At 32.4% G+C, this 16116-nt stretch overlaps 1 protein-coding gene across 8 annotated transcripts in view; it reads left to right on the top strand.

The window, feature by feature from the left end:
• The window catches only part of plcb2 (phospholipase C, beta 2), a 44042-nt gene that overhangs the window by 11402 nt on the left and 16524 nt on the right, over positions 1–16116 (top strand). For 7 of the 8 annotated variants that reach the window (XM_058748751.1, XM_058748755.1, XM_058748754.1 and 4 more), the window contains 19 exons: positions 1237–1316; positions 1437–1490; positions 1909–1984; positions 2077–2177; positions 2265–2428; positions 3159–3305; positions 6066–6223; positions 8289–8371; positions 8458–8542; positions 10105–10330; positions 10510–10574; positions 11200–11296; positions 12102–12186; positions 12281–12405; positions 12929–13080; positions 13950–14114; positions 14199–14298; positions 14765–14869; positions 14951–15006. In XM_058748751.1, coding sequence (XP_058604734.1) covers positions 1237–1316; positions 1437–1490; positions 1909–1984; positions 2077–2177; positions 2265–2428; positions 3159–3305; positions 6066–6223; positions 8289–8371; positions 8458–8542; positions 10105–10330; positions 10510–10574; positions 11200–11296; positions 12102–12186; positions 12281–12405; positions 12929–13080; positions 13950–14114; positions 14199–14298; positions 14765–14869; positions 14951–15006 — 2124 coding nt within the window. Of the gene's footprint in view, positions 1–1236; positions 1317–1436; positions 1491–1908; positions 1985–2076; positions 2178–2264; positions 2429–3158; positions 3306–6065; positions 6224–8288; positions 8372–8457; positions 8543–10104; positions 10331–10509; positions 10575–11199; positions 11297–12101; positions 12187–12280; positions 12406–12928; positions 13081–13949; positions 14115–14198; positions 14299–14764; positions 14870–14950; positions 15007–16116 lie in introns of those variants that run through there. The other variant, XR_009266677.1, reaches the window with a different exon arrangement.

Below are 16116 nucleotides of genomic sequence, written 5' to 3'. Positions count from 1 at the left end.
ATCATACGCCCTCTGGTGGGTGAATGCATTCTAAACACATCTGACTGAACTAAACGCAGGCTGGGTTTGTTATTAGTGCCGTTTGTTCAGTCAAGCAACACTATTGTTATTGATTTGAAGAAAGTATTAAAGGAATAGTTCACTCCGAAATACTATTACAATTATTATATCATTGTTGCTTTTGTTAAAATAGTCACAAGATGGTCACAAGATAAATATTCAGATTTTTTTTCCCCCAGTAGTCACCCTAACCCCAGCCATAGTGAAAGCAACGATAGACATTTTACCTCAGATCTTGAAAATAAATTAAAGCAAACTTACGTTAAAACTGTGAACTCACTGCGAACCAACATCCATAACAAAGATGGTATCAGTCACTCACTCACTCAAAACTGTTTAGTCCATTCACATTTGAGTCATCTATTTTCCGTGTCCACTGTTCTTCACTTCACATTTGCCATGTTTAGTAGCCTAGCTATCTACACTGGACCCGACAAAGCATTGCAAATCATTTGAAGTTTGTGTGAGTACGTCATAAATAAATAGATAGAAGTTAATGTCGCTTTCTGATGCTGCTTTTGAATTTTCATGCCACATTATTTGAAATTAGCGCGGGCCAAACATTTTTCTCTCGCGGGCCGCCTATTGAGGAACCCTGCTCTAAGGCCATCCAAGAGTTTATTTCTTCATCAGAGTTGGAGTAAGGTGTCATTGCATCGCTGTCTCAGCAATAGATGCTCTGCAGTGAATGGGTGCCGTCAGAATGAGAGTCCAAACAGCTGATAAAAACATCACAATAATCCACAAGCAATCCACAGCACTCCAGTCCATCAGTTAACATCTTGATAAGACTTTTTTAACTCAAATATGAGTCCATAATCCATAATAGCGCTTCCTCCAGTGAAAAGTGTTCTGGTCTGAATCAGGAGAGAAATCTGCACAGATCAAACACTGTTTACAAGCCAAAACAGCTCTAAATAAATATGTGGCTGGATTTTGATGTGAGAGACAACAGGAGATGCACTTTTTCACTGGAGGAAGCGTTATTGTAGATTATGGACTCGTATTTGAGATGGAAGCGATGGTTTAAAGTTAAAACGTCTTGATGGATTTGTTTCTTACTGGAGTGCTGTGTATTATTGTGATGTTTTATCAGCTGTTTGGACTCTCATTCTGACGGCACCCATTCACTGCAGAGGATCATGTTTTTCTAATCTAAGTTTCTTTCTGGCACAGATGTGGGCAGACGACATCCTGGCTATAGCATATAACACAGTGAGAGCAAACGCCTGCAGACAGGTCTTCCTGGAGAAAGTGTGAGGATTTGTGTGGTCAATTTCAGACTAGTCATAACATGACAAATATTGATTTATATTCCCCATATACTTCTGATAATTATTACATTGACATTTTTCTTGTTTCTGTCTTCTTTATAGGTATGTCCGCCTCTCATTGCAGACCAACAAAGATGGAAAAATCCCTGTTAAAAAGTAAGAAAAACATTGGTAATAATCAGAAATGTGTTTTGAGCAGCAAATCAGCATATTAGAATGATTTCTGAAGGATCATGTGACACTGAAGACTGGAGCAATGATGCTGAAAATACAGCTTTGATCACAGAAATCAATTATATTTGACATAATATTCACATAAAAAAACATTCTTCTGAACACTAGTAAAATTTAATATTGTTGTTTTTGTCTGTATTTTTGATCAAATAAATGCAACCATGGTGAGCATAAAAATGGTACCGACCCCAAACTTTTGAACAGTACAGCATTTGGGATGCAAGTTTCTCTGTGAAAATGTGCTAATGGGTTTATTGTCGCACATTAAAATGATACTTGTCATTTCAGATTAATATTTTATGTGAGATCTTCTCATAATGATCTTAATCCTTCTTCTCAGCATCTTAAAGATGTTTCCAGCAGACAAGAAAAGAGTGGAAGCTGCTCTGGCTGCAGCAAATCTCCCGAAAGGAAAGGTGTGTGTGTGTGTGTGTGTGTGTGTTTACGTTATGTTTGTATATGAGTGTGTTTATACAGTATTTAACCATCAGTTGTCTTGTGTTGTTAGTTTGATACCATTAAGCCTGATGTGTTCACTGAAGCGGCGTTCAAGACCTTTATACTGAATCTCTGTCCCAGACCTGAAATCAATGAAATCTTCACGTCCTTGTGAGTGAATGCACTCCATATGTTCATTTGACACATGCAGGATTTCACAAATTCTCATTAATCAGTGTTTGATTGTGACCTCCGTAGCACCAAAGGAAAGGGTTTCATGACGAAGGAGATACTGACCAAGTTTCTGAACGAGAAACAGCGAGATTCCCGTCTCAATGAGGAGCTGTTTCCACTCATCAGAATCGAGCAGGTGAAGAATCTCATAGAGAAATATGAGCCGAGCTCGTCCAACGCCAGCCGCGGTGAGTTCAGTTTAATGGTTCATTTTTCACAATAAAAAATATCTAAACATGAAAGATGAATTTATCTGAGATGCAGTGTTGTTTTAGTATTATTGATTTAATTAATATTGTGAATGAGCTTTTTTATGTTTTCAGTTTAATTTTTTTAAATTTTATTTCTATTTCTATAGCTTTAATTTGGAATTTTTTCATTTAACTTTAAACTTCAACATAAAGTTATTTTAAATTTCTATTTTTTGTATTTTTTATGTTTTTAATATATCTTTCACTAACATTATTATTCTTACATTTATAGTATTCTTACATTTATGGATTTATGACTCACTGGCAACAGTTTTATTCATGTTTTAAAGTAAAATAAAATAAAATGTATCTTATTCCAAAATTAAAAATGTAAACTCTAAATATACTGTAACAACTCAAAATATTAATAAAAATTATAATTTAATAAAAACTATATATACATTTAAAGAACATAACTAATAAAAATGACAAAAATTCACAATCAAAATTAATAAAACTTTAACCTAAAATTAAAATAAAAGGAAAACTAAAAACTATAATTATATAATATAATATTTTTAAAAAACCTGTACAATAGATCCATGAATTATCAACCTGTAAGCCAGTCAGCTCAGTGAATAACAAAACAGTGTTTCCGAACCTGGTTGAACAAGAGGCTGTGTGACTGTATCTTTGTGAAGATTCATTCATGTTTTTGCTGCTGCAGGTCAGATTTCTGCAGAAGGTTTGATGTTTTACCTGATGGGAACTGAGACATCAGTGGTGAAACTGGACAAACTGGCCCAGAGTCATGACATGTCCCAACCAATCTCACATTACTTCGTCAAATCTTCCCACAACACCTATCTCACAGGTGAGGAAAAAAGCAAAACACTTTTACAGATATTTACTTGAAAGTTATTGCTTTTATTGTTTTTAACTTGAAATGTGAAATTTCACAATACTCGGGTATACCCATTTATGATAACAGCAATAACTAATACCTAACTAATGTAAAGTTCAAACATTAAAGACAAGTATACGGTTAATAATAAAAAATGAGAACAAATAAACTTATTACAAGCACTGACACAAATAAATACAATAAACAAAGAGAGCCTAAATAAACAGTACTTTACAATGCTTGTGAAAACTGTATTAATGTATGAAGTAAATATACACAGATAGCTATTAAAGCTACATAAGTTATTTAGTTAAGACCAGAGAGAGATCCTTCCTTTTCTTTTGTTGTTTGATTAACTTTAATGAAACAGAAGGAGGCTGCTATCTGAATGCACGGACCCATGATATTGACACATTTTCTTAACTGTTTACATTCACTTAAGACATTACCAACTGTGTTTACATGGATACTCGTCAGGAAGTGCATTTTCACTCAATTTTGTCTGTATTTGCTCAAAAAGACGTAAAAGAGACCTCAACTCAGTATGTGAGCGCACAGAAATACTTGAGCCCTCTTCCGCGCCATCTTGCACTTGAATGGCTTAAAATCACTATAGAATCACCTTAATGTTAACTGAAGACTTAAAAACAGTGTTGGGGGAGGGGGTAATGCATTACAAGTAACACGAGTTATGTAATCAGATTAGTAACTAGTAAAGTAATGCATTACTTTTTCATTTAGAAGGAAATATCAGAGTTACTTTTTAAAATAAGTAACACCAGTTACTTTGTTTCTCATGTATTGACTGACAGCTCTCGTGTTGCCATGTTGAGAGAAATCATGAGTAAGTGCAGAGCGCTGTGTGTGAACATGTTACTAAATATGAACATGTATTTACTCATCTCACCTGCACAAAAACAGATTCAGTATTCCTCAAAATTAATAAAAACAGTCAAATGCAAACTCCGAATATTATACAAACCTGCGATAACTAAATATGTTAAATAAGACAAATATAATTTATGTATTTAATCCCCTTTTATTAACCAATGTCTTTGCTACTGACCTTCGATGATCCAATTCAACCATACTAATAAGCAAAAATTGCACATTTCATTTTTGTTATTGCTGAATATTGTTGAATTTTCTTCTTCTGCGTCATATTCTTCAATTTGTTTTGCAATTTGCAAATTTGCTGCACCCTCTACTTTACAGACGTGAATTTACATTTCCTTCAGCCTGAGGCGTATTCATTTCACTTTTGGTGTAAAAGGGCTTTTATACGGTGGCCGAGAGAGCTCAACATGCTGCAAATAGAAAAAACACCTGCAAATTAAGAAAACAACTTCATCAATTTGACAACATGCGCTACAAATAGTCACAACACAAACAAATAAAGAAACGCACTGCAAATACTATTCTTTATTTGGCTGTGTTGTGAGCAATTTGCAGCGCGTTTCTTTATTTGTTTGCGTTGTGAGCATTTGCACCACCTGCTGTCAAACTGATGAAGACGTTTTCTTGATTTGCTGATGCTTTTTCGATTTGCATGTGTTTTCTGAAGTTGCAGCGCCTTGAGCTCTCTCGGCCACCGTACTTTTACATTTGTAAAAGAAGAACTTTTTATATTAAAAACAAACAAGCAAGCCCTGCCCAGATTTGAAAAGTAACTCAAAAGTAATGTAACGCATTACTTTCCATAAAAAGTAACATAATTAGTTACAAAGTTGCAATGCATTACTTTTAAAAGTAACTTTCCCCAACACTGGTTAAAAACACTTAAATGATACACTTTTCTGATTTGCGTTCAGATAGGTGATTATAGTTTTAGGAGGCTAAGAGAGGCTAAGAAGGTCTAACTACTACACTGCTGTTCAAAAGTTTGGGATCAGTAAGATTTCTTATGCTCAACAAGGCTGTATTTATTTGATTAAAAATACAGGGGGAAAAACAGTAATATTACGAAATATTATTGCAATTTCTAACATTGGTTTCCCATTTTAATATACTTATAATTATATAATTTAAATAAAATCTAATTTATTCCTGCGAGCAGAGCTGAATTTTCAGCATCATTACTCCAGTCTTCAGTGTCACATGATCCTTCAGAAATCATTCTAATATGCTGATTTATTATCAGTGTTGAAACTGTTATGCTGCTTAATGTTTTTTCTGGAACCTGTGATACTTTTTTCTTAAAAAGAACAGCATTTATTCAAAATAGAAATCTTTTCTAACAATATAAGTCTTTACTATCACTCATGATCCATTTAACACATCTTTTCTGAATAAAAGTATCAATTTCTTTAAAAAAAAAGAAAAAAAATGTCCACAAACTTTTGAATACACAAAATTTCTATTTTGAAATAAACACTATTCTTTTTCACTTTTTATTCATCAAAGAATCCTGAAAAAAGTATCACAGGTCCCAAAAAAAATATTAAGCAGCACAACTGTTTCCAACACTGATTATAAATCAGCATATTAGAATGATTTCTGAAGGATCATGTGACCCTGAAGACTGGAGTGTTTTTGATCAAATAGATACAGCCTTGATGAGAATAAAAAGCTTCTTTGAAAAACTTTTAAAAAATCTTACTGGTCCCAAACTTCTGAACAGCAGTGTACCTCTGGCCCTGGCTTTAACACTTCTTCAGCAGGTACCATTAGTTAAGTTTTTTTGTTTAGAAATAAATAGATAAAACCCAGTAAAACATGTGTTGTGTGCAGCGGGGCAGCTGGCGGGTGTCTCGTCTCCGGAGATGTACCGCCAGTGTCTCCTCGCTGGGTGCCGCTGCCTGGAGCTCGACTGCTGGAAGGGCAAACCGCCAGATGAAGAGCCAATCATCACCCACGGCTTCACCATGACAACCGAGATCCTCTTCAAGGTCGGTTCCTCCAATCAGAGCTCTCGCGCTTAGTCTCGCTGTGATTATGGGATGCGCAGTGGAGGCTCATTATAACCAAAAGCTACATTTGACAGAAATCAAGACAGGTCAACTTCAGCTTTACTGCAGATTAATAATCGCTTTGATTTCCTGAATCAAAACCTAAATATGTGTATATAACCTCGGGAAGAAGAAGTGTCCTTTAGCATACTTTTAAATATAGTACTTATTATGGAAATAACATACTTTAAATGAATACACTTAAGTGCAAAATGAGTGTTTTTGGGCACTTAATTTACATGTTAGTTGCAATTAAAATTAGTTTAAATTTGTATTAAATGCAATAAATAAACTAGCTAGAGTTTTCTGCCCAATGTATTGACAAGCATTTATGGTAACTATACACTTTAATGTAATTTCTATTGCAACTTGTATGTCTTTTAAATATATTTTATACTGATGTTGCAATTCAGTGCGTTTAACTTAAATGTAATTTTGAATAACACGCTACAGTTAAATTATAATAATAAGTATGTTGAGTCAACACATCAAAATACGTCCAACATAAAAAATATCCCAACATAATTATTTAAAGTTTCCTTTTAAATAAAAATATAATTTGATTAAAACGAAATAAAATAAATGGTGACCAGTAGTTACATGAACTAACATAAACTGGTAACACTTTACGGTAGGCTTCCATTTGTTAACCTTACCGTAGATAACTATATTAGTTAACATCAACTAACAGTAAAAAAAAAAATACTTTAAAGCACGTATTTATCTTAGTTATTTTTAATTTGAACATTTATTAAAACATTCAAATCAAAAGTATTAAAACATAATGATTTAAAATGTCCTTTAAAATAAAAAACCTAATTTGACAGTTAGTGTGGTTTTTAAGTGTATTTAAGTTTGTTAAGAAAGAATCATGAAAGTGTCTCTTTTTTAGTTACTTAACTGGCCTTTCATTTCATTAATATTATATTATCTACAGTTTTTTTAAATATACATTTAACATTTATCTCTTTATTGTAACTATTGTATCTCTCTATTAGTTCTACTGGATCTTAGCGCTGCGTTCGACACTATCAACCACAACATTCTTTTGAATAGACTAGAAAACTTTGTTGGCATTAGTGGAAGTGCCTTAGCATGGTTCAAATCGTACTTATCTGACCGCCATCAGTTCGTAGCAGTGAATGAAGAGGTATCATATCGATCACAAGTGCAGTATGGAGTACCTCAAGGCTCAGTACTAGGGCCGTTACTTTTCACGCTTTACATGTTACCCTTGGGAAATATTATCAGGAAACATGGTGTTAGCTTTCACTGTTATGCTGATGATATTCAGCTCTATATTTTTTCGCGGCCCGGTGAAACACACCAATTTTAAAAAGTAACGGAATGCATAGTTGATATAAAAAGCTTGATGACGAGTAATTTCTTACTGCTAAATTCTGAAAAAAACAGAGGTGTTAATTATCGGACCTAAAACCTCTGCATGTAATAACCTAGATCACTGTCTAAAACTTGATGGCTGCTCTGTCAATTCATCGTCATCAGTTAGGAACCTAGGTGTGCTATTTAATAGCAATCTCTCCCTCGAAAGCCATGTTTCTAGCATCTGTAAAACTGCATTTTTCCATCTAAAAAATATATCTAAATTGTGACCTATGCTCTTTAGGTTAGATTATTGCAATGCTTTATTGGGTGGTTGTTCTGCACGCTTAATAAACAAACTACAGCTGGTTCAAAATGCAGAAGCTAGAGTTCTTACAAGAACCAGGAAGTAAGACCACATTAGTCCGGTTCTGTCAACACTGCACTGGCGCCCTATTAAACTTCGTATAGTTTTTAAAATCTTGCTAATTACTTATAAAGCCCTGAATGGTTTAGCTCCTCAGTACTTGAGTGAGCTTTTATCGCATTATATTTATATACTTGACTTGACATGACATTTGAAGTACACTCCAAGTACACATTCAATATGATTAAGCTCACTTCTTTTTCACAAGGACGAGAAAGGAAATTTCATTAAAATGTTCTTATTTTATGACTTTAGGATGTGATTGAAGCAATCGCTGAGAGTGCCTTTAAAACATCCAAGTATCCTGTTGTCCTTTCGTTTGAGAACCACGTTGATTCGTAAGACACATTTTGCTCCTCATACTGCAGGTTTGATGCTGTGATATTTCTGATATGATATAAATGGGCTCACGTGTTTGTTTCAGAGTGAAGCAGCAGGAGAAGATGGCCAACTACTGCAGGACGATCTTTGGAGACGCTCTGCTCGTTGATGTACTGGAAAAATATCCTGTGAGTTCAGATGTGGAGACGGTTTTGTCGGATTCAAACTAGTGCTGTCATATGATTAATTGCATCCAAAATAACAAATTTTATTTACCAAGTATATGTGTGTGTACTGTGTATATTTATTATGTATGGGTGTGTATTTATATATACATAATAAATATACACAGTACACACACATATTATGTAAACAGAAACTTTTATTTTGGATGCGATTAATTGTTTGACAGCACTAATTCAAACACTTGTTATATATGCAATATATCTACACTGGACCAATTATTATTTTAACGTCATATATAGAGAGTTGAAATACATTTAGAAAGCTGATGTTATACTCCACCTAATACTATTTTAAAAAGCATTTTGCCAATTCTGTTATATGAGCCTAAATTAATCGAGAGACAACACAGAACATTTGAAAAATGCTGAAACATAAAAAATGTAATTTGTCTCACCACAGGACTATTTGAAATTGAGTAGTGAAGATAAAAATGTGATTAAAAATAATAAAATAAAAAATGGAGACCAGTTGCATAACCACTTTTCAAAAATGTGATTAAAAATGATAAATAAAATAACAAACAACTCAAACTAAAATGAACAGTTTACATTAAGATTCTGTTTTTTAACATTAGATTAGTTAATAACTATATTAGTTAATATGAACTAACAATAAAAATACTTCTAAAGTAAAATAAATGGTGATCAGTTGCATTAATTAAAACGAACAATGTACAATAAAGATACATTAGTTAATATGAACTAATAAACATTTGTAAAGCATTTAAAATGGACTAGTGGAGAAGAAAATGTGAACAAAAATTTAATTTAAAATACAATAAAAGGTGACCAGTTAGCAAAATAAACCAGTAACACTTTACAATGAGGTTCAATTTGTTAACATTAGTGAACTATATTAGTTAACACGAACTGTCAATGGATGATGCTTATAAAGCATTCATTAATCTTCATTGTTTTTAAATTAAACGTTCACTAAAACATAATTAAAAGCAAAAGTTTTATTTTTTATATTTTCAACAGACCTAAGCTAACAATGAATGGTTGTGCTTTTATTAATTAATGTTGACAAAGATTAATAAATACTGTACGTTAATGAACATTAGCTAATGGGACCTTAGTGTAAAGTGTTACCAATAATCTTATATTACGCCGTTAGTAGTAATTCTGTTTAATAATATCGGTAACACTTTACAATAAGGTTCATTAGTTAACAACATTAGTAAACATGAACTAAGAATGAACAATACTTCTACAACATTTATTAATCTTAGTTAATGTTAATTTCAACATTTACTAATGCATTATTAAAATAACAAGTTGTGTTTGTTAACATTAGTTAATGCACTGTGAACTAACATGAATAAACAATGAACAACTGTATTTTCATTAACTAACATTAACAAAGATGAATAAATAGTGTAATAAATGCATTGTTCATTGTTTGTTCATGTTAGTTAATACATTAACTAATGTTAATAAATGACACCTTATTGTAAAGTGTTACCATAATATCTCATCTGATCTTCTGTGGTTTTGTTGTTCAGCTCAAGCCGGGTCATCCGGTGCCGAGTCCATCTGAGCTGATGGGTAAAATACTGATCAAGAACAAGAAAAGCAGCGCACCTCCCAGCAAACCAGAACAGGTCAAGAAAGCACCCGGTCCAGAACAAGCAAACGGACCTGCGGACGATTCTGAGTCCAACCAACCCGCCGATCCAAACCAACCCGCTCCAGCAAACCCAGAGGCCAGCGACCCGCCGCATGCAACCGGTCAGTTCATCTGTTAACCAGTCCTCAAACTAGTTTGCAGTGTCAGTGGACTGTTTCTATGAAGAGTCCAAATACTTTTGGTGCTTGCTGTGTTTGTGAAGATGGTTTGACGGGATGGTTTTAGTGTCAAAAAAAAAAAAAGGCAGGAAATAACAGTATTTTGTGTCTAACTGATCCAGATGACCGTGAAGAGCATGATGACCACGATGATCACGACGAAGAGAAGATGAAGAACTCTGATGAGGTGAAGTAGATACTATATACTTCTAACTTCTGGCCTCTTTTGAGGAACTTTTGAGGCTGATAATTGTAAGATTGACGGTTCAAATCCCAGAAATTCAGAAAAATCTCACCGAGGCTGCATTTATTTGACCAAAATAAAAACAGGAAAAATTGTGAAATATTATTACAATTTAAAATAACCTTTTCTATGTGAATATCTGTTAAAATGTAATTTATTTCTGTGATCAAAGCTGAATTTTCAGCATCATTACTGCAGTCTTCAGTGTCACATGATCTTCAGAAATCATGCTAATATGCTGATTTGCTGCTCAAGAAACATTTCTGATTATTATCAATGTTTAAAACATTTATATTTTTGTGGAAATCGTGATACATTTTATTTTTCAAGATTCTTTGGTGAATATTATTTCAGGTCTTTTATTATGCAATTTATTATGTATTTACTGGCACTTTTTTTTTTCTTAAATCATTTTACTGCATCCTTGCTGATTAAAATGATTAATTTCTTTAAAAAAAAAAACTGTCCATGTAGTTAAAGACACTCCAATTTGCTTTTCATAAGTAATTGTTCGCTAAAAGTACAATCAACATCTATTGAGTCTGCATTATGTGTCATTTCCTCTCAGGGAACTGCTGGACAGGAAGTGACAGCATACGAGGAGATGTCCGCTCTGGTCAACTACGTACAGCCCAACAAATTCATCTCTTTTGAGAACGCAGCCAGTGAGTTCACGCTCACATGTGTGTGAGGAATACATAATAAATGCACCTGACACTCTGAAAGCTTCTCTTAGGCCATATTACACAATAAATATCATGAGCTTTTTTGGCAAATGATTCCCCTTTGAGCTATAAATATGCAAAAATAAATGTATAAACCAATAAAATTATTATTTAAATTTCACCTTTATGTTTACCTAGTAACACTTTCTAATAGTTTGTGATTACATTAGCTAACGAACTACAATGAGCAATATATTTTATGAATATTTGTTGATGTTAGTTAAAAATGCGATTCTTCATTGTTCGTGTTAGCTGCATTAATTGATGTTAACATATGACATTTGATTTTTATTTATATTTTTATATGACTTTATTGATTTTTGTATTTACATTTTATTTACATTGTATACATTTATCAGTTCAAGCATTCAATAATTATTCAGGTTTTAAGGGCTGCAGATTTCCATCAAAATAAAACTTTAGCCATATCTATTAATATTGCAATTTTAAAGTAAAATAAAATAATAATTATTATTATTATTATCTTTAATATTGCATTTTTAATTTTCTAATGAAATATTACAATAATAATATATATTATTATTAATGTTTATTTAGTATATATATACTTTTTCTTTTTTTTTAACTTTTATTATAAGACATGAAAATGTGCTGCATAGTAGGACTGGATCTGTTGTTTTTGCCTTCTGTCCCATGATGCTTGTACAATGCTGACAAATCTCTAAACTTGTAAAAAAAAAAAAAGTGTTTCATATTTTCACCATCTGATTCTGTCCCAATTTAGAAAAAAACAAGAGTTTTGTCATCTCTTCCTTCGTGGAAACCAAAGGCGAGAGTCTGATCGCTAAGAACGCTGTGGACTGGGTGGAGTATCCTTTTCTCTGACATTTCCTCTCAGTTAGATTCAGATTCAGTGTTTTCTGGTGTTTGGATGTCAGTGCTTTCCTATACTGATGACTGTAGATATAACAAGAGGCAGATGAGCCGTATCTACCCTAAAGGAACCCGTGTGGACTCTTCAAACTACAGTCCTCAGCCCTTCTGGACCGCCGGCTGCCAGTTTGTGGCGCTCAACTACCAGACTATGGGTGAGACGAGCCAAATCACAGCGAACACTGGCAGCTCGTGTCCATAAAATCATTAGTTCTTGTAAAAATGGGCAAGAATGTCCCCAAAACTGGGGTTCTTGAGTTGATGAAAAGTAATATTTACTAATATTTAACTTTAATATAACTAATATTTTATATAATATAATAAATTATTTAAAATAACTACCAAACTGTAAAAAAAAATATATCAAAATAAAGCCCTTCCTAAAAAAGAAACGTATATATATTTAAAATATAATGTAATTTGTAATATTTCAACATTTTATAAAACTATTTTCTATGTGACCATCAGCTGACATCAGAGATTACTGAAATATTAAATTTCAGGGATATTTGCAAATCTTTTCTCTTTGTTAACCTTCACTTATCTTTATCTTTTATATTTCAATATAATGATACCACAAGTGTAAAATGTATAATATGTAAATTTGTGCATTTTAAAGCTGTCCACATGAGCTCTTTGTTATTAATTTAATGGTACGATCTGTATTTGATGCTGTAGATTTCCCCATGCAGCTCAACATGGCTCTGTTTGAGTTTAACGGCAGGACGGGTTACATCCTCAAACACGACGTGCTCCGTCGCAACGACAAGAAGTTCGATCCCTTCTGTGACAGGATTGACACCATTATCGCCAGCACTCTTTCCATTAAGGTAATGTAGAAATGCATTGGGACTTATATAGAAGAACAGTTCTATAACAATGCATTCGGCATTATTTATTTATTTATTTAGCTTTAATGGTTCCCTGCATTTTTTTTTTTGGAGGTTTGATGTTTGAAAATTAGGAAATTAGAAGTAGTGTCATTTTACAATATGCAATGTAAAATAAATTATTATTATTATTATTATTTTCTTCAATACTTGATTTTTAGTTTTACAGTGAAATATTAAAGTAGTAATAAAAGGTAATAATTAAATCAAATTAAAAAATAATAAAATAAATAGCAATTTAAAATAAAAGTAATGCAATTTAATTTATTTTCGCAAATATTACATTCTTTATTTTACAATAATAAAATAATAAAGCAGTATTTTACTAATAAAGTAATAAAGCAGCAATACAATATATAAATATTTGTATTGTAATTTCATAATAATAATAATAGCCATATTTCTGTTTTATTTAATTTTTATCAAAATTATGCAGCTCTACACATCAAACCTGGAATTAGTTTCATCGCATTTTGAATCACAATCAGAATTTTTTTTCTTTTTTTTTTCTGAGAAAAATTGATTGCATTATATATATAATGTTTTATTCAAGCAAATAAGTTGCTATAATGTACCTATGGACACACAAAAATATTAAATGAAGATTTATGTATATATATATATATATATATATGTATATAAAATGAACTAATTTCATTTATCTTAATAATTTACACACACTATTAAGAACAAAAAATGTCCAATTCATTATGTGCAGTCTTTTCGCTATCAGTGAATATCTTCACGTCTAATTTTATCTCATCTTTCTTGACTTGTAAGTGTGATTGTGAACTGTAACCTGTCTTCAGATTTACTCCGGTCAGTTCCTGTCGGATAAGAATGTGAAGACCGGAGTGGAGGTCGAGCTCATCGGTTTGCCCAAAGACCCCAAACGCAAATACCGCACCAAATGGAGCACGACGCCCAACGCCATCAACCCCGAGTGGAACGAGGAGCCTTTCGTCTTCGAGAAGGTCAGATCCCACGGCTCTCGTATCGTTCATGACTCAGGCGTGTTTGAGCTGCTCAGAGGCTGAAGTCTGTGTGATGTTGCGCAGGTCTTGCTGCCGGAGATGGCCTACCTCAGACTCGTGGTTCAGGAGGAGGGCGGCAAGTTCTTGGGTCACCGAATAATCCCTCTGGACGCTCTGCAGACAGGTGAGACCAGCACATATGTGACCCTGGAGCACAAAAGCAGTCATAAGCAGCACAGGTATATTTGTAGCAATAGCCAACAATACACTGTATGGGTCAAAATTATCCATTTTTCTTTTATGCCAAAAATCATTAGGATATTAAGTAAAGATCATGTTCCATGAACATATTTTGTAGATTTCCTACCGCAAACTTCATTTTTGATTAGTAATATGCATTGCTAAGAACTTCATTTGGACAACTTTAAAGGCGATTTTCTCAATATTTAGATTTTTTTGCACGCTCAGATTTTCAAATAGTTGTATCTCAGACAAATATTGTCCGATCCTAACAAACCATACATCAATGGAAAGCATGTTTATTCCGCTTTAGATGATATATAAAAACTGACCCTTCTGACTGGTTTTGTGGTCCTGAGTCACAAATGGTGGAATAAAACAAGTTTGTCAAATGCTGTGGTGGTTTGCAGGTTTCCAGCACATCTGTCTGCGCAGCGAGAGCAACATGCCGCTCACGCTGCCGTCTCTGTTCGTTCACATCGAGGTGAAGGACTACATCCCCGCAGCATTCGCTGGTACTGACCTACAAACCTACAGTAACATGCTTTTATTGAACGCAACATCAAATAACCACTCAATGATTGTGTTTCTGCTAGATTTCTCCGATGCACTTTTCAATCCTGTGAAGACTTCAAAGCCACCGAAGACTGAGGTAGAATTAAATGCACAGATAGTAATAGATGCATGTTCAAGTGCTCTCCAAAGGCATAAGTGCACTATTGAGTCAAGCAGTTTCTCTGGGTTGACCTGCAATGTACAAACATGAAGGGTCTCCTATAAAAACCAGAATATATATTAACTGCTTCATTTTTTTTTTTTTTTTTTTTTGTGTAACAATCAGGATCATTATAGTTAACTAAAACTAAAACCAAAGAAAAAAGTAAATGTCAACCGAAACAAAATACAGAAAACTTATTTCATTTTATTTCTTATTTCTTGTAGTTTAACTTGATATACTAAAATAATAAAAACCAAAAATAAAATGAATAAAAACTATATAGACATTTAAAGAAAATAAAAACTAATAAAAATCATAAACAACACTACAAAATTACTAAAAATGTAATTAAATTTAAAGTGAAAACAGAAAATATAAAATAAAAACTAATTCAAAATAATAGTACAATAGAATAAGAAGATCTCAATGATACCAAAAAAACATTGATAATTACCATGCTTATTATAATTCATTAAAATTAAAACAAACAAACAAACAAACACATAAAAAACTTTAAAATAAACATTAGCTGAAATAAAATAAAATATGAAAAGTTAAAAATAACTAAAACTAAAATATAAAATAAAAGCTAATTTAAAGTAATAAGAACTGTAATAAGATCTTATGATACTAAAATAACAATGATGACAACCAGGGTCATTATAGTTAACAAAACAAACAAACAAACAAAAAAACTTATTTTATTTTATCTAGTTGCAGCATTTCTAATTTTCTTTTAGTTTAACTTCATAAAATATTAAAATAACTAAAAATAAAAATAAATAAATTATGTAAAAATAAAAATGAATAAAAATGTTTAGACATTTTAAAAAAAGTAATAAAAATGATAAAAACATAAATTACTTAAACTTTAATAAAAAAGAAAAATGCAATAATAATAAACTATAATTGTACCTCAATGATATTAAAATAATACTGATAACAACCTTTAAACTGCATAATTGACAATTAACTGAAATCATTGATATCCTTCATAGCTAAGCTGTGCTAGTTTTTATATCTCTTGTAATAATTCAAATCTAA

Source organism: Onychostoma macrolepis, chromosome 17, assembly GCF_012432095.1.
Source record: "Onychostoma macrolepis isolate SWU-2019 chromosome 17, ASM1243209v1, whole genome shotgun sequence".
In the NCBI taxonomy this organism is placed as follows: domain Eukaryota; kingdom Metazoa; phylum Chordata; class Actinopteri; order Cypriniformes; family Cyprinidae; genus Onychostoma; species Onychostoma macrolepis.
Note: the sequence above shows the minus strand (reverse complement) of the source record. Positions and strands in the feature narration are given on the sequence as shown.